The sequence below is a fragment of the Lynx rufus genome, unplaced genomic scaffold, assembly GCF_022079265.1.
Source record: "Lynx rufus isolate CCGP_SWC_20201006 ecotype Redwood Valley unplaced genomic scaffold, mLynRuf1.p SCAF_1, whole genome shotgun sequence".
In the NCBI taxonomy this organism is placed as follows: domain Eukaryota; kingdom Metazoa; phylum Chordata; class Mammalia; order Carnivora; family Felidae; genus Lynx; species Lynx rufus.
Genome location: NW_025814823.1, coordinates 190,747,585 through 190,766,282, shown reverse-complemented (window position 1 = coordinate 190,766,282; position 18,698 = coordinate 190,747,585). Strand labels below are relative to the sequence as shown.

Below are 18,698 nucleotides of genomic sequence, written 5' to 3'. Positions count from 1 at the left end.
CAAGACTTTCAAAGGCCTGAGCTAAGAAGCAAACACCACTTTGAACTAGAAAAGAACAGATTTGAGAGCTTAGGAGTGTCTGTGAGTTCTCCAAGAAGAGCTCTAAGTTCTGCAATGGAAAAGTCTTTCCAGAAGGCTGCCTTTCTGCTTATGTTTTTCGTTCCAAAGGCATTTAGTACATTTCTATTATGTGGGAGAGCCGGGCCAGGCACTGGGCAGGCAATGAGTAAGAGAAGACAAACTTAGTCACCACCACCTTGGAAATGAAGTTTAGGGACCACAGCCTTTCCATCACAGGATTTGATGCCGATAAATATAGATTGCTGGAGCCCTGTGCTTTCTTTCCACCAGGAAACAGAGTTTGTGTACAAGTCACTGCTTCTTCTTCTATGAAAAACATAGCTCCAGTTCTCTCCATGAATGGAGAAGTTGGTCAGAGATATTTCCTTTTGAGTGCACCCCAAGCAAAACTTGGCAACACACGGAGCACAGTTCCTTTTTCTCTAGGAGCTCCTTCACACCACAGGACTTGCTAGGCAGTCTACTTAACTGGCAAAGGAGAGCTGTGCAGCAGCACTTACTGGGAAACAATCAATATTCAAAGAAGCATAAGTCTTGAGACTCAGAGAGAACCTTCGAGACCATCTACTCCTCCTCTAATAGCTTCTAAACTTTTTATGGGTCACAGAACTCTTTGAAACTCAGTGGCCCCTTTAGACTTTCTGTACCAAAAAGACACGCACATATCTTAACACATAATTTTCCCTATATTTTCAGTAGCTCTGTGGATACATCATGTGATTGAATTTCCTGGAATTCTTGGGACCACATATTAAGAATTCCTAGCCCAGGGGTGTGTGGGTAGCTCAGTTAAGCATCCAAATTTGGCTCAGGTCATGATCTCACAGTCTGTGGGCTTGAACACCTCATCGGGCTCTGTGCTGACAGCTCACAGTCTGGAGCCTATTTCAGATCGTGTGTCTCGCAATCTCTCTGCCCCTCCCCCATTCGTCCTCTGTCTCTGTCTCTGTCTCTCTCTCTCAAAAGTGAATAAACATTAAAAAAAAAATTCCTACTCTATATAAAAGCCCATTTGAACTCTAATGCCCCAATTAGCATGCTCTGAATTGGGTAGCCCCACTGGCTGAAATACAGAGGTGATGTTGTACCTAAATACAGTGTAGGACACAGTTCCATCCCTATGTGAGCTAATTATCTCCCAAAATGTAAAAACTCTGCTTGGTGGCCATGGACAGGGCCTCTAAAACCAATCAGCTGACACATTTCATAGTTTTCACAATGATACCATGCTCAAAAATGAAGTAGTGGGATCTGGCAGGGTTAAAGGGTTAGACCTCTGGGTTGTCAGGATAGTTGCTCGCTGCTGACATAGCAGTAGTATTCATATGGATCTTCCATTTCGTATATGTTCTCCTCAATGATATAGATGTTTTCCTCCGAGTGCATTCCTTCTGCTACTGTATTTGCTAACCCTGAGGGAGCGACGTTGGCCAAAGTGACCAAGCTGTGGAAATAAATGTTACAATTGAGTTAAGCATTTCCCGGGCAGCACAGAATAGAGTTAAGATAAGAGGCTTTGCTGAAGAGACAACAACCAAATATAGTACATGATCCTTGATCAGGTCCTAACTAGGAAAAAAAAAAAAAAAGCCATAAAATAGCAGTAAAACAATTTGTGGAACAGTTGAGGAAATTTGAATTCCTTTGAATTAATCTTAATTTTCCTAAGTATAAAAATGGCATCGTGTTGGAAGGAGGTACAGACTGAAGTGTTTAGGTGAAGGGGGAAGATGTCTGAAATGTCCTTACAAATAGTTCAGAAGAAACGTTCTCTGTAAATAGAGAAACAAACAAAGCAAGCAGGTCCAAATCTCAAACCATGAGTTTGGTTGAAGCGTTCTGTTGTTGTTGTACTATAACTTCAATTCTTCTGTGGACTTGAACAGTTTCAAAAAGAAAACAAAAAAAAAGGAAATATTTTATGGATCCAATCAGACTTGAGTTTGAATTCTGTCTGTCACTTACCAGCTATATGACCTTGGATAAATTGAGTGGTTGGGTTTTTGTTTGTTTGTTTGTTTTCATTTACTCAGTCAAGAAATTTTTAGTGTGTTACACACTGTGCTACGAAGCAAGAAATGCAGCAGTAAACAATACACAAAAATCTCATGAAGGCTGCGTATTAGCAAACTTTGTGTCTCAGGGTCCTCATCTGTAAAATGGGAATAATGAACATTCTATTTTACAGGGCTGCTGTAAGGAGCATTTATTCATTCAATCATCAGATGTGTAGGTGTCTACTAAGCATCACATACTGTATCAGGGGATATAGTTGTTAATGTGGCAACAACTTCCTAACGTTCTACAGAGCTTACCTTTATAAGTAGGGATGAACATTAACCAACTAATTTCACCAAATAATGAATTAATGCATGTAAATATCACCCATGGGTAATATCACATTTCAATTTCAGTTCTAATAACAGATCCTGGCACAGATGATCAAAAGCCATTGATAATTAAATTGTTTTATTTGGCTTTATTTGGCTCTTTTTACTGCAGAGTATTTTGTCTTAATTGATACACTATCTATATTTACCTAAAATCACTCATGGTTTAGATATAATTCAAAGGGATGAGTCATTTTTTTTTCTTGAAATGTACTGCATTCTACCCATGTGCCAAATATCACTAAATTCTAGTACACGCTATAAGCTTCATATATTTGGAATGGGGAGGTGTGCATGTGTGTATATGTACGCATATGTATACAGTCAAAAACAGATACCGAGACTGCAGTATAATAGACCAGTAGATCTCAACCCTGTTTGCATATTAGAATCACCTGGAAAACTTTCAGAAAAACACCTATACTTAGGTCTCATCCTCAAAGATGCTAATGTATTTGCTCTGGGGTTGGCAACAGTATGTTCAAGTGCCCTAGGTGATTCTAGTAGGCAACCCAAGTTAAGAATGCCTGGGCTGAGCTATAAAAGCCCTGAAAGTAGAGTCTGGGTTTCTTGCTCACTTTTGTAACCCAAAGCTCAACCCAGAGCCTGGATGTAGTTCAATCACTAGAAGGGTCAGTTCATTGAAAAAAAAAAACAAAAAAAAACAAGAACCATTAATATACAAATAAGCATTTCCTATCAATAGGGAGATGAATTTAGAGAAATCAGTAAGTAAAACAGAGCAGTGTGTTTAATTGGCATTACACAAATCTAAGGTAAGAAGGAAGTACAAGTTTAAATCCCAGGGCCAGGCTTCTAAGAGCAAAGCCATATTAGAATAGGGGCCTCCAAGATTCCCACCTTCCCCTACCCTACCCATTACTCTTACCTTGAATTCTGTAACTTCTCTTTGCTATAAGAATACCCTAGGTAAAATGTGGAAGAAAAGTCCATTAAAACTGCTCTCATAAAACAAATGAGTTAGGAAATAAAATGAACTCACTGAAGGCAAGGATTGTTTAAAAAAATCTGGTCTCCCCTTGGACTGAATTAAATCAAACTATCAATGTGTGTCTTGGATTGTTACATGGACTCTTCTAGAAAGCAATAAAGATACATTTTTCACATTCAGGAAATACATGGAGCATCTGGTAGGCACTGGGAATGCAAAGGTGAATTGTGAGCCCTGACTTCTGAAAGCTTGTGTTCTAGTGAGGGGGGGGGCATTGAAAATAATAATTTCTAATTGTGGAACCAACAATGCACTGTAACAGATGACTGAGAAGGTGGTCAGGAAAAAACTCTCAGGAGGGGTAAACTTTAAGCTCAGTTCTGAAAATAAAGAAAATGAGTCAGCCAAGTGAACAGGCAGGGGAAGAATTCAGGCAAAGAGAATCCCTGGTAATGATGAGTATGGCTTCCTGAAACTGAAAATATGGCTGAAATAAGAAAATATCCCAAGATAAGTTCTGAGAGGTAGGCTGGGGATAGCTCCTCTAAGACCTTTTAAGTCATAATCTAGATTTTGGATATTATTCTATAAAATAAGAATCTTACTCTTATTCCTATAAGAAATCATTGGAGGACAGAAATATGAGCTGACTGGGTTTTAAGAAGATCACTCTAACTCCTATGTGGGGAATAGATTAAAAGCAGGTATTTAAAAAATGAAGAAGTTAAGTAGAGATCATGATGCCTCACATCACAGTAAGGTGATGATAAAAAGAGATTCAGAATAATGAATGTATTTTACATATATTTTGGATAAAGTCTGAAGGAATTAAAATTGGATTTTATGTTAGGAGGAAACAGGATTCTAGGATGGCCTATGGCATTCTGGCTTAAACAACCAAATGGATGGTAGTGAAACGTTATAATGGGAAAGACCAGAGAGGCAGAGGCCGTGTTCTGGGAAGGTGGAATATAGACTCTAGACCTCCATTTGGGGCATGTTAAATGTGGAAGGCATCTAAGTGGAGGTATCAACAGGACAAACACTCAGAGTTGGAGGGGGGAATTAAAGATGACATTTAAACCTATGGAAATAGACACCATCACCTAGAGGGTATAGAGAAAGGGAAAGGGCCAGTCCTGAGGAATAGGAATATCTAAAGGTCAAGCAGAAGAGGAAATAACAAAAATGACTGAAAATGGATGGCCAATGAAGTAGGAGAGTGGTGTTTTAGAAGCCAAGAGAAGGAATACTATCTAGAATGAGTGAGAGTCAATTTGATTAAATATTGCCGAAAGATTGACTACAATGAAGACAGAAGTGTCTATTGGATTTAGCAAAATGGAGGTTGTCAGTGAGCTTGACTAAAACTATCTCCATGGTGCTTAAGGGATGGAAGCTAGATGATGGGCTGAAGAGTTCAGGGGGTACAAAGTAGGAAAAATTCATCTGAGAAATATGGCTGTGAAGGAAAACAGAAATGGGAGTAGCTAAAGAGGAATTTGTGAGTTAGAACATATTTTTATGCTGATGAGAATAGAATAAATAGAAAGGGAGAGGTAGATAATTCTAGAGAAAGGGGTAAAAGGAGAATTAAGTCTTAGCTAAGTCTAAGGAGATGGAACAGGTCTCTTATACTTCATCAGTTGAGTGAGAAATGAGAGGGGTTTGAGTGGTACTGAGGTATGCTCGCTCATCTCAGAGAGTGCCCTAGAAAGATACGGGATTGCTGGTTGTATTGCTACCAATTTATGGCTTTGATGTCATGACTTAAAAACCTGTCACCTTGGTCATAAGATTTTGTCTAGCAACCTGTAGACCACAAATCAAACAGGACTTTCCTATCTGTCCTTCGAAGTAGCCATGTTTTTGGAGTAATACACATGTGTGTATAAAGTGTCAAACTTCTCCCATTCATTATCTTCACTTCAAGCCTCTTTGCACCAGCTGAAATGGCATGGCAGAACTTGAAAGGCTAGTGAGTACTCGCATTGCTCTTTTTCAACCTGTAGACTTTGCATTCATGTGATCAATTCACAAACTCCACTACTGCCTCTGTGCAAACCCAGGTAAGTGTGGCTGGGGTAGTTTCTTTCCGTGAACAATCCATTTACCGAGGATAGCATAATGGTAAGGAATAAGAGAGTCCTGCTTTCAAATTCTGTATCTAATAACTGTGTGGCTCTGGCCAGCATGTTTATTCTCTATTTGGTAAATTAGAATAATATTAGTATCTTTCTCATTAAGGTAATCATGAAGATTTAATGCCCATAAAGCACTCAGCAGCTTTAAGTCGCACAATTAGGGTGACCAATTCATCCTGGTTTTCCCTGGACTGTCCCAGTTTTATCATTGGCAGGATCACATCCTAAGGCCCCTTCAGTCCTGGGAAAATCTAGCGTGGTTGGTCACCCTATATGCAGTCCATGTTTTACGTATTAGTAGGAAGGGTTGCTAGAATGTACTAAGCCCTGGGGTATAAGGTCTTGGCCTCTGTCCTCAAAGAGAAGAGAATATATCACAAGTATAAAAGTGTGCAAAGCTTTTGGGGTGATGACGATGTTTGGGTCTTGATTATAGTGATGGTTTCCCATGCATAATCATCTACTGAAACTCATCAAGTTGAACGTACTTCAAATATGCAGCTATTATATATGAATCATACTTCAAAAAGATTTTTTTTTAATAAAAATAACCTAGAAAACAATGTGTGTGCTGAGTGCCATGATAGAGCAAAATACAAATGTTGCAATCCTGGCCATGACCTATTGGTAAAAGGACTTGCCACCCCTCTCTCTAAAGACCTGTGCCTGAGAAACAAATAAGATAGAAAAACGCACAGAAAGAAATTACTTTCTGTTGTCTCACTTCCTAATAAACTTAATTCATGAATTAAAGAAGTTTATTTTCTTAACGAAAGGTAAGAGAACAGGTGCTAGAATCAGTCTGCTTGAATTTCAATTCCAGCTTTGCCTCTTATGGATTCTGAAACCTTGGGAAAGAGGCTCACTTTCTAGTAGCTATAGTTTCCTGCACTATAAAACGGTGATAAATACTACCTACCACATGAGATGGTGACAATAAAATGTACGTAAAACGTTTAGCACCAGGCCTGCTATTACATGGTAAAGCATTGCATAAAAATTAGCTATTATTATTGTTAGGTTTGGAAGGACTACAGGGTACTCAGTTTAATCGCCTTCAGGTATAAATACAAACTTACATTTGTATCTAGGTTTGTGTTGGTTCCTATTTTAACAGTTCCTTATCAGAGGGAGAGAGTTGCAACATCAACCAACTTACATGTGAGAATTAAAGCAGCAATGATAAGAATGAGAGTCAGCCCAGCAGAGATCCCCACTCCAATGTAGATGCCTATTCTGGTGGTCACAGCAGAGTCTTGTAGTGCGTTAGCCAATGTGGGTATTTGCTATGGAAACACAAACAGAATTGCAGCAGATGGGCAGAAATCAGTTGTGTGCTCAGCTAGTCTCGTGACGTACGGCACCAGAGGAGTGCAGGGACCTTGAGACTGTGCATGATCTATCTCCTTCTAGACAAGCCTCAAACCACCCAAAGAACGGGATCAGCATAATCCTTAAACTTAGCAAGGGAATAAAATGTGCTGCTTCTACAATGTGGGGATGTGGGGGGGGGGGACAAGGAACTCTTAATAAATGGACTCCCCTCCCCCACAAACATAAATAGGTTTTAGGGTGGAACCCTTTTCATCCAAGGTCCCCTGGTGTTCCAGGGAGTTTCAGAGTGGTTTAAACTTGGTGTCTTGCAGAGAAGCCCCCACCTTCACAGAAAAACTGATTCAAGGGCCAGGCCTTTGCAGCCAGACAGTCCTGGGTTCAAATCCCAGCTCTGCCATCATCTTGGAGAGTTCTTAGGAAAATGAAGTAACAAGAAATACAAAATGCCTAGCACAGGGCCTTGTATGCAGTAAATGCAATCAATGCTTACGTGGTGATAGGTATTGTGGCTATTTCTCTAATTAGTTTTATTAATTTTATTTTTTAACTGAAAGCCATAACATTCTTCTGCTTTCAAAATTTTAGTCCATATTCTCCCTTTAAAAGCAACAATGATAAATAATTTTAAAACAAAGAAGTCAAAGAAATTAAATTTTCCACTTATTCAATCAACTTTTACTACAGGAGTGCTATATGCAAGGTACTGTGTATTAAATACTATGGATATACAGAGGTACTTAGAGTCAGTCTTTGGTCACAAAGAGGGGCAGGGACAAACACAAAGTGCTGAGCCTTGGTTGTGAACACACAAGTAGGGGACTTCGTCAAATGAATGCAGACTCCTATATACATCCTCAAAGAATTTTTTTTTTTTAAACGTGTATTTATTTTTGGGACAGAGAGAAACAGAGCATGAACGGGGGAGGGGCAGAGAGAGAGGGAGACACAGAATCGGAAACAGGCTCCAGGCTCCGAGCCATCAGCCCAGAGCCTGACGCGGGGCTCGAACTCACAGACCGCGAGATCGTGACCTGGCTGAAGTCGGACGCTTAACCGACTGCGCCACCCAGGCGCCCCAAGAATTTTTAAGTCACTACTATAAGCTTGATATCTAGGGGATTCCCTTTTGCTCTGAGAAAGTGGGGGACACTAAAATTGTGGTTAATTAAAATATTGATTTGTTTATACTTCGATATATACATTGTTGACTTCAAATACTCCTGACTAGTGTCTTGTCAGACATAAATAAATTTACACAATCTTTCTCATCAGGGTTACCATGCAAGCGAGAAGAAATATATTCCAGGGATATGGAGGGTCTTTGAACCCTCCACAGCGGTTCGCAGTTGTGAAATATGAGAAGAGAAACAAGAAGCTAGTGGTTTTGTGTTTTTGTTTTCCAGCACTTACTATGTGCTAGGCACTTTACACTTACCCCCTCATTCTGTCCTTAGATGGCTAGAAGTGGCCCTCATCAACATGTTACAGCGGAGGGCTCTGAGGCTAATGGAGAGTGAGGCATGTTTTCTCCAAAGGCGAGGAGCAAACAAGAATGAAGACTAAAGCCAAACTTTCTTTCCTCTGAGTTGAATAAGAGGTTAGCACGCGCGCACCCACGCACACATGCATGCACGCACACACATGTCCATGTCACTTACAGTTTGATTTTTATCATGGAGGGCTTCCAGTGTCCGTGTCTCTGCCATAAAGAGAAAAAAACAGCTGATAGAATAGTCAAGAACGTTTTCTATTATCTGAGTTTTAAAAACTCTTAAAGATGCCTAGAATCATATTTGAAATTAATCCTACTCTATACTCTTCACAATAAGTAATTGTGAGACCAACAAAATTTTCTAAACACTTACAAATCAACGATTTGATACGGATGACCATTTTTTTTTTATCCAGATAATGAACCCGACTACTTATGTTCTATGAACTGGAGACCTCTGCCAGGAAAACCTCTGTCGAATATGTGGTTTGTTGTGTCCACAGCACCCCAAAGAGGGCAGCAAATTGCCAACAACATTGATAACACTCAACCAGGCATTATATTGTAATGAGACTTTGAAAGATAACAAAAGTTAATTTTCTTAAAAAAGTTTAACATTTACTCATTAAGAGGGAGACGGGGTATTTCATTGCCTAAAAATGAGAGTAATAATAACTATAGCTATAATTTACCATGAGCTGACATGGTGCTAAATTCTTTGAACGAAGTATCTCATTTAGCATTCAAAACAACTATCCTAAAGTAGAGACTATTAACCCCATTTCGCAGATGAAGAAGCTGAGAATTAGGAAGTTAGGGGACTTACCCAGGGTCACAGAGATTAGTGAATAACAGAAATAGCCTTTCGATTTAGGTCTGCATGGCTTTAAACAAGACACTCTGAACGATGTCCCTTTCAACAACCTTTACTTTTGCATTGTCACTACCAAGTGGTCACATTGCCCAGGTGCCATCTCACCTTCTTTCCTTTTTACTCATTCATTTCTTTACCTGCTTATCCATTTGATGAACATGTACTATACCCCTTCTCTGTGCCAGGCCCAGGGTACAGAGCCGCAAACAGCATGGGCACAAGCCCTGACCTCACAGAGGCTGCTTTCTAAAAATCAATAGATGGTTAGCTTTGGGAAAATTAAGGATGCCTACTCATTTATCTGGCTGAGTCAGAGGCTCTGAAACTTCTTAAATGTCATGGCCACTTTCTGGAAGCCTAAAAATCTAAATCCTTTAAGGCAGGCCTCCTGCTTTAACAATGATTTTTTTTTTAATTTCTTTTTTTAACATTTTGTTTTATTTTTTGAGAGACAAAGAGAGACAGGACATGAACAGGGGAGGGGCAGAGAGAGACAGGGAGACACAGAATCCAAAGCAGGCTCCAAGCTCTGAGCTGTCAGCACAGAGCCTGATGCAAGACTCGAGCCTGAGCCGAAGTCAGACGGTTAACCAACTGAGCCACCCAGGCATCCCAACACACCATGATTTTAATATTAATATTTTACTATTCTCAGCCTAAAATTATTTTTAAAAAAGAGGAAGTAAAAGAGATTATCTTCCACTTACCTTTGCTCTTATTACCCAAAAAGGAATTTAAAGCATAAAAACCACATTGGTGGAACTACTAAGTAAACATGAATCTTAACCACACACAAGATTTTCTAATGTAAATCCAGTTTCTGCTTCCCTGTAATTATTTTTCTTGGCCTAAATGATAAGACTGACTTCTCTTTTTTTTAATTTCGATTTACAGTGAAAATGACCCAACAGCACTCCATTTTATAGATTATCACAGATTATTTTCACATAGATAGCCATCAACCAAGTGAGTGGGACAGTTGGAAAAAGTTGCTTTGATTTTCCCAGAGAACCCAGGACTTGGCTGGAGTGGAGGTAGCAACAGGGTGGCACGTGAGAGTCTTAAAAGTTTATGAATTTGTAGTTACCATCTAGTACATATTATATGCCAGACATGGTGCTTAGTACTTTATTTGCCCAACAGCTTTTAATCTTCACCACAATAAGTAGGTACTATTATTTTTCCATTCTTCAGATGAAAAACCTGATTCTCAGAGAGGTACTTTGCCTAAGATCACACAACTATTCATTGACAAACCTGAGATTTAGGCCAAATCTATCTCCAGAGCTGAGGATTCACTGTGACCCTGTCCTGCATCCTTCAGGTGGAAGAGACATTACATTGTTTTGTGTTCAAGATAGGTTCCATGATTCTTGAATTCTTACTTGTTAAGGTTCCATTCCACTTTATAGCAAACATATTAAATGTATCCACATTCCACACTAAAGAAAAGGTATGTATAAGTACACACAGGTTGACTTGCAGGTAACTAGTTGACATGTTACATATTATGGACATGCCATTAAATAATAATTTTAATTTTTATTTATTTTCCTACTTTGGAGCTGTTACATTTTTTGTTTGTTTACTTGAATATTTTCTTAGGCCGTCGAAAGCTCAGAGATTGTAGGTACTGTGCCTATATTTCCAATGCAAGAAATGCCCCCATCTTTGTTGCCCTAAAGGGAAGGAACTAACAAGTAAAAACTAAAGAGAAAAAGACTTGTTTAGGATATAGACAACTCTGAGGAAATATACTGCCTCGTGAGGAAGGTATGTGGGTATACAGTGAATGTGCGCTTGGTGGTGATGTTATAAACAGCATTGGTAGCACAGGATGGGAATGCGGGCGTACAATAAATATCTGGTATGACTTGATTAGGCCACAATGAGGGCTACCATCTGTTCCCGCCATATTTAATTTCCTTACTAATTGCATAAGAGATATTATCTACCAATCACTAAACAACTACCAAAGATTAAACCACTAGAGAGCTAAGGTTACTACTTACAATAACAACCAGTATTTGGGTGCTTTCTGTGGGTCAGGTACTACACTGAGCACTTTACAACCATTGTCACACTCAAATCTTTAGAACAATCTTACACAGTAGATTACCCTCAACATAGAGGTAAGGAAACTGAGCCTCACAAAGTTTTAGCAATTTTACCTTGAGCTCACAAAGCTAGCGGGAAGAGCTGATATTGGAACCCATTCTACCTACCTATTGCTGATGTGCTTAACCACAATCACATTCTGCCTCCAGATCTTATTGGTAACATTAAGGACAATAACCAACGTGTACTGAGTACACAGTATGATCAAATACTGGGCTAAGCACTTGAGACACCCTTTCTTAGTTAAATTTCATAAGGTGGGATTTAGGAGATTTATGAGATTAAGATATGGGACTTACCTGTTATTACCCTCATCTTACTGAATGGAAGACTAAGCTCCAGAGAGTATAAGAGAGACCAGGACTTTGACAGGAGACATTTAAGATTAATCTCCCTGCTCAATGTGACCTGAGGTCTGCTCTTTTGATCCTATCTTCTCTTCCAGAGCAGCATGGAAAAGTCCTTGTTGAATTACTTAAATAATATAGCTGTTCCTTCTGAGGTTGGAATTGAGGGAAGATGATGGGCTTCATTCCAGTAAGAAGAGATCCTTGAAATCACCTAATCCAACCCCAAACATGGACTGGGATGAATTCATAACAAAACATCCCCATTCTGGGAGTCAATTGGAAAATAATGGCAATGTAATGAGTTTTTCATTAGAATAAATGTATTTAATTTAAAAACATGTCTTTTATTATTGCAATAATGGATAATAATGCAATTTTTTCCTTATTTGGCAAAATACATATATTACCAAAATTCTTTTTTTAGGGGGAGGGAGTGGGAATTTTACTAGGTTACAAAATCCAAAGATTCCGAACCCTCTCCTTGAACAGAATAGGAAGGCGAGGTCCAGGGAAGTGAAAGGCTTCAGCCCAGGTCACAGGGCTACTTGTGACTAATTCCAAATCCTAGCTCAGCGCTCCTTTTTCCCAACACAGGTTTGTCCCCACCACCCCTCTCACCACACACAATATCTCAGGTGCACAGGAACATTCACACCTCCACTCAAACCCATTTCTCATCTCTTTCCCATATTCAAAATCCTCCGAACTCAGAAAATGCCAGAAGGCTTCCTCCTACACCACTTGTATAATTACCTGAGCCATATCCCTTGGTGGTGAGCATCCTTGGAAAGGCTGTACCGAAGGCTCTGCGTGTAGGCCGAGCAGGGGTGACCTTGGCTAATGTCAGAAACCAATATAAGGATGAGACTTCTCTGAGAGCAGAGAGCTTGTTTCGGGGAATCAAAGGGGCAGCAGAAAAAAATATGAAACACAACAAATGAAGAAAGGCACATGCCCAACTGCCAAACCTACCAGGACGTGTTCACTGAGAGTGTATGAGACTCTTCACATGTTGGGCAGAGGTCTGTTACGGCCATCATCATCGCAGTCTAATTGTTAATAATAGAACTAATAGCTACACAAATGGCCATGCTAAATGCCTTTTATAAAACACTTCATAAAATCCTTCCAATGGCCTGTGTAGTAGGAATTGCCATGTTTTATAGAACAGGAGGCCACAGAGCTTAAATAACTTGCCCAAGATTACACAGCTAGTAAGAGGCAAAGTTGGATTTAAACTGAGCTTCATCAGCCACAGACTATATGCTGTATAAATCTTAAAATGTACAAATACATGTATCCCGCCACTACCCACCCCACACATACACAGTCCAGTGGTTCTCAATCCTGGCTGCACAGAGAGGAGAATCATCTAAGGTAGACTTCGTAAAATCCCAGAACGTGGGCTCTACCTCCGGAAATGCCGATTTCTCTGGTTTGTGGGTGGGGACCAAGAAGATGTAAGTGTTAAAGAGCTTTCCAGGTGATCTAATGAGCAATCAGGTTCTTAACCACTGATCTAGGCCTTTCCTCCCATTCTACAGATCCTGTCCCTGAGTTTGAAAATAGAGGAAGGGAATTAAATGTGGCTGGGCATTGTCGGTGGAGCCTGTTAAACTTTAGGTCTTAGGGACCCACTCCCAGGGCTATAATTGGGGAGATCAGAAGTGAGACCAATCAGTATATTTAATTACCTGCAGGTGAGTTTTATTCATAAAGAAGACATGCAAAGGTCCACTCACCTGATTTGATGACCAACTCCAGGTTTGATTTTTTATCATTCATTAGGCCTGGGAATTGAATCCGGCAGCAATAGGTCCCACTGTCAGCTAGAGTCACATTCTCTATAGTCAAGGACACATCTCCTTTGTGGAAATTCCTCTTTAGCTGGTATCTGTTGGATGTCTGATATTTCAAGTTCCTTCCATCTGTGCTGAGCACCATACTATGACATTCAAACATAGGACAGGATCCCTTGCCCCAGCAGACAGGCACAAGATTCTCAGGAGTGGCTGGAGAGTAGGTGCAGGGCAGAACAGCATTCTGACCCACTTCAACTACGTATTCCCCTTCCAAAGACCCTGAAGAAAGAAGTAAAGAGAGCAAGATCCAGGCAATGAGTGAGGCTGGTCCATTTCAAGAAAACTGCAAGTAATGCCATACAGAATAAAAAGGAAACCAGTCCTGCTGTCCTGTTTGGAAGATGATCCATTATGACAATGACTGTCGGACTTGAGGAGCATCAGAATCACCAGAAAGCCTTGTTAAAACACAGATGGCTGGGCTCAACCGCTAGAGTTCCTACTTCGATAGGTCTGGGGTGGGGTATAAAAATTTGAATTTCTAGCAGGTTTCCAGTTGTTGACAGGGCTGGTTGGAAATTCACTTTGAGAACCAATGCCCTAAGAGACAATTGTGGTCTAGCTCCGTGAACATCGGAGGGCTGGGCAGATAGATAGTCAGAAAATGAGTCATTGTTAGCTAGTAAAACAGCTCACCCATCTGCTCATCGATGAAAGGCAGTTAACATAAAGCTCTCTCTTTTTTTAAGCACTCAGCACATAATGAATAAAAACTACTGGCTAAATAAGAAGCTTACATGTTTGAAACCACCCACAGGCTATTTTGAGGTTTGAAATGAATTGTCTTTAAATATATATATATTAATAAATATATATAGTGAAACATTTAAACAGTATAAAAAGGTATATGAGGGCTCCTGGGTGGCTCCGTCAGTTAAGCGTCAGACTTTGGCTCAGGTCTTGATCACACAGTCCGTGAATTCAAGCCCTGCAATCAGGCTCTGTGCTGACAGCTCAGAGCCTCGAGACTGCTTCAGATTCTGTGTCCTCCTCTCTCTCTGCCCCTTCCCCACTCATGCTCTCTCTCTCTCTCTCTCTCTCTCTCTCAAATAAATAAACATTAAAAATTTTTTTTAAAGATATATGAAAAGTATACTCCCTCTCCCTGCTCCTTCCCATTTTCTGGTTCTCCTTCCCAGAGTCTATACATTAAGGACCATTCAGGTATTCCCACATGGAAGTCTAATATACATGTTATTCCCTACAACACACATCCACAAATGGAAGTCTAATATACATGTTATTCTGTTCTTTGCTTTATTCAATTAACTTTTCAACTTAGAGACATTTCATATCACTATGTTTGGTCAGCTTCACTGTTTGCATCATGGAGATATCACAAACTGATTTACCTACTCCCCCACTAGTGGGCATTTATTTAGGCTGCTCCCAAACTTGCTACTACAAACATTACAATGACCGTCTTTGTATCTTTATCTCACGCTATCCAGGTGTGACAGCCCGTGCCCAGACTTACTTGTGAGTAGTGGCAGCAGCAGCAGGACACAGTCAAAGGAAAGTTGTGAAACCATGGATTCTGAAGAAGAAACGTCCAGTAATAGCTCTATTTAGTTTTGATTCTCCAGTGGAACTGGGTACCTCTTGCAATTGTATCTCCTCCACAATCACAGGAGCAACAGCTGCTCTCCCCGACTGCTGGACCAACACACCAGGGCACCTGACTACCGATCTTTCCTCTGTTAATGCTGTCAAGTCCACAGTTACATCAAAGGAAACCCCAGTTGTCTGTCGTGCTACACCACACACATCCTGTAAGGGCTCTGATATTTATCCTGTTAGTATCAACGAAGAGGAAGCAATACTCAAGGAAGAAAAATGTCTCTCAGCCAGTCAAGAAAACTGTCTTAGCAAGTGGAGAGAGCCCTCTCATATCTCCAATGAAATAATCCTCTGTTTGGAATGGATGGCGTGTGGGTCTAGCTGGTTACCAGGGAACACAAGGCAGGAACATATCATCCATGCATTCATTCAGTCAGATCAGTCAGTTGGTTGGTCATGTGATCAATATTAATGGACTAGGAGCTGGAGAATACCACAATGAATGGCATGTCTCTTATTCTCAAATTTATGGGCCCTTTCCACCCCTGGAACTTAATTCTTAGCCTTGTCCAAACACAAACTGGGCTGTGCTATATAACCTTGTTGGATCTCAGTTTCCTCATTTATAAAATGTATAAAATGAGGAAATTGTGCTAGGTGACATATGCATGGCTTCCTGCTGTAATATTCTGACTTTGACCTGAATTTTCAAACCCTTCCACTTAGGGAAGATATTTCCTTTCTGCAGTGCTTCTCCCCCACTGCAGTGGGAATCAAGGGGACCTCAATATTCTATTACATCTTATGTAATAGAATCAGATGGGATGTCTCCTCCCTCCCAGCCCTGGGGCTCTAGACGTAAATTCTCAGAAAGGGTTGAGTTTCAGCCACACTGTCCATCACTGAGGTAACATCTCAGACCCCTGGGATAGTGACAGCCCTCAGTCTCAGCCCTGGGATAGTGACATTTCTCTAGGAACCTTAAAAGCCAATGATTCTTTAAAAAAAAAAATTAATGTTTATTTATTCTTGAGAAAGACAGAGTGTGAGCAGGGGAAGAGCAGAGAGAGAGGGAGACACAGAATCCGAAGCAGCCTCCAGGCTTCGAGCCGTGAGCACAGAGTCCAACACGGGGCCTGAATGCACAAGCTGTGAGATCATGACCTGAGCCGAAGTCAGACACTCAACCGACTGAGCCAAAGCCAATGATTCTTTATCAGAGTAAGGTCACAGACTGCATAGTTTCTGAAAACCCTGTGGACTTCCTGTCTTTTCTTGCTGAACTTCCTTGTCACTCATCTTTATGCCACTAAATGCATTCAGGATAAATATCCAGCTTGTTCAATGCATGTACTTTCCATAGGATCAGAGGTAGCAGTTACTCAAGAGATCACAGTAAATTTCTTCATTTTATGGATAGGGAAACTGAGACCTAAAAAGGTTGATTTGCCCAAAGGCATGTGATTAGTAATTTCAAATGAGAACTGAGTCCCCCAAGCTCCAGATTTTTTCCACTATAAACCATTTTATGAATTCCATATCTGTCCTTAATATGTCTACCTACATAACTAATAAAAACCAGCAAATGTCCATATTGAAGGGTAAGGCAGAATGGATTAAACATGGGGTCAGATGATATGTTTACTGCATGGCCCCAATCAACACTCTTAAAAGTGTCAGCCCTCAGATTTTGTATTCTGTTTTTCCTTTTTTTCCGTGTTTTGTTTTTTATTGTTATTACTCTGTTTTATGTCCTTATCTAGATTTACTACTGGAACCAGTTTCATAAAATATTAATAACTTATTAATTCATCGAAGTCTAGACAGTGAATGTGCGCTTGAGGGTGATATTATAAACAGCATTGGTAGCACAGGATGGGAATGTGGGCATACAATAAATATCTGGTATGACTTGCTTAGGCCACAATGAGGGCTACCATCTGTTCCCGCCATATTTAATTTCCTCACTGATTGCATAAGAGATATTATCTACCAATCACTAAACAACTACCAAAGATTAAACCACTAGAGAGCTAAGGTTACTACTTACAATAATAACCAGTATTTGGGTGCTTTCTGTGGGTCAGGTACTACACTGAGCACTTTACAACCATTGCCACACTCAATCTTTAGAACAATCTTATGCAGTAGATTACCCTCAACATAGAGGTAAGGAAATTGAGCCTCACAAAGTTTTAGCAATTTTACCTTGAGTTCACAAAGCTAGCAGGAAGAGCTGATATTGGAACCCATTCTACCTACCTATCGCTGATGTGCTTTACCACAATCACATTCTGCAATGTGAACCTAGAAATCTACTCCAATCCCCTTCTTCTTTTTTTTTTCCTGTGTACAGGGAAATGTTTCTGAGCATTTTTATGTTTATTTAACTTTTCTTTCTTGTTTCTTAAAATCAAACTATTTAGATAATTCATCCAAATGGCTAAAATTTGAAGCAGTATTAAAGCTTTATGAAGAAGCCTTGTTCCCATCCTCCAAGTCTACCAATTTCCCCCACCGCCCTGTAGGTTTCCATTCTCCTAAGTCTCTTGTGTATATACCCCCAATGCAGACACAAGAAAATAAAATATGTATTGTTATTCCTTCCTTTCTTAGACAAATTGTATACCCATGTTATAACTTGCATTTTCTATTTACTGTTTTATATACATTTTTTTTACATACACAAAAGCAGACAGGAAACTATGAGTTCCCAACACACAGATTTAAAATTACCAACTTCTATTTTAAAACAAATCCCAGATCTCATATCACTTCACCCTTACAGATTTTAATGTGTATTTAAAGTGGACTTTTTGCTGCATTACTATAATACCATTATCACACATGACACCAAATTAATAATGATGTCTTAGCACCTAAGTCTCCAGTTCATAATCAAATTCCCCTGGTTATCTCAAAAATACCCTTTTACAATACATTTATTTACATCAAGACCCAAACAAGGTCCCTATGTCGCATTTGGTTGTCATATGAATTAAGTATCTTAACCTGGGACAGTTTCCCTCCATCCCCCTGCCACTCACTGGTTGTAAAATCAGTTGTTCCGCAGAATATGCCACATTCTGGGTTTGCCTGCTTCCTTGTGGTGTCATTGAAATTATTCCTCTTTTCTGTGTATTTCCTGTAAACGAAACTTAGCTCTAGAGGTTTGACTCTTTGAAGAGTGCTTCGCTGCTGGTGCTCTGTGCTTCAGATCCGACAACTGTCTGCTTGTTCTACCTGTAGAGATGCTAACATTTATCAGCTTGCATCTATCTTTTTAAACTTAACTTTCTAGACAAATACCATATGATTTCATTCATTGTGGAATTTAAGAAAAAAAAACAGATGAATATACAGGAGGAGGGAAATGAAAAAAGAAAAGAGGGAAACAAACCATAAGAGATTCTTTTATTGTTGTTGTTTGTGTTAATTTTTTAATATAATTTATTGTCAAGTTAGCTAACATATAGTGTATACACTGTGCTCTTGGTTTCAGAGGTAGATTCCCATGATTCATCACTTCCATACAACACC

The 18,698-nt window shown here is 39.8% G+C and overlaps 1 protein-coding gene across 2 annotated transcripts; it reads right to left on the bottom strand.

Annotated features, from left to right (window-relative positions):
• Positions 1 to 1,007: 1,007 nt before the first annotated feature.
• HAVCR2 (hepatitis A virus cellular receptor 2) lies at positions 1,008 to 15,255 on the bottom strand. 2 transcript variants are annotated; one of them, XM_047073437.1, is made up of 7 exons: positions 15,076 to 15,255; positions 13,479 to 13,817; positions 12,490 to 12,573; positions 8,561 to 8,601; positions 6,727 to 6,853; positions 3,361 to 3,397; positions 1,008 to 1,525 (listed from the first exon to the last, which is right to left on the bottom strand). In XM_047073437.1, exons 1-7 carry the CDS (start codon positions 15,128 to 15,130, stop codon positions 1,366 to 1,368), a joined length of 843 nt encoding a protein of 280 aa, XP_046929393.1. In that variant the 5' UTR covers positions 15,131 to 15,255; the 3' UTR covers positions 1,008 to 1,365. The 2 variants fall into 2 exon arrangements, with proteins under 2 accessions (XP_046929393.1, XP_046929384.1); XM_047073428.1 differs by lacking the exon at positions 12,490 to 12,573.
• Positions 15,256 to 18,698: the final 3,443 nt, after the last annotated feature.

Excerpts from the sequence above, each read along its gene's own strand:
- HAVCR2 (XM_047073437.1), bottom strand. The coding sequence starts at position 15,130 with ATGGTTTCACAACTTTCCTTTGACTGTGTCCTGCTGCTGCTGCCACTA. Across the intron at positions 13,818-15,075 it reads GCTGCTGCCACTACTCACAA|GGTCTTTGGAAGGGGAATAC; the intron begins GTAAGTCTGGGC and ends TTCTTTCTTCAG. Across the intron at positions 8,602-12,489 it reads CACCAAGGGATATGGCTCAG|AGACACGGACACTGGAAGCC; the intron begins GTAATTATACAA and ends TCTTTATGGCAG.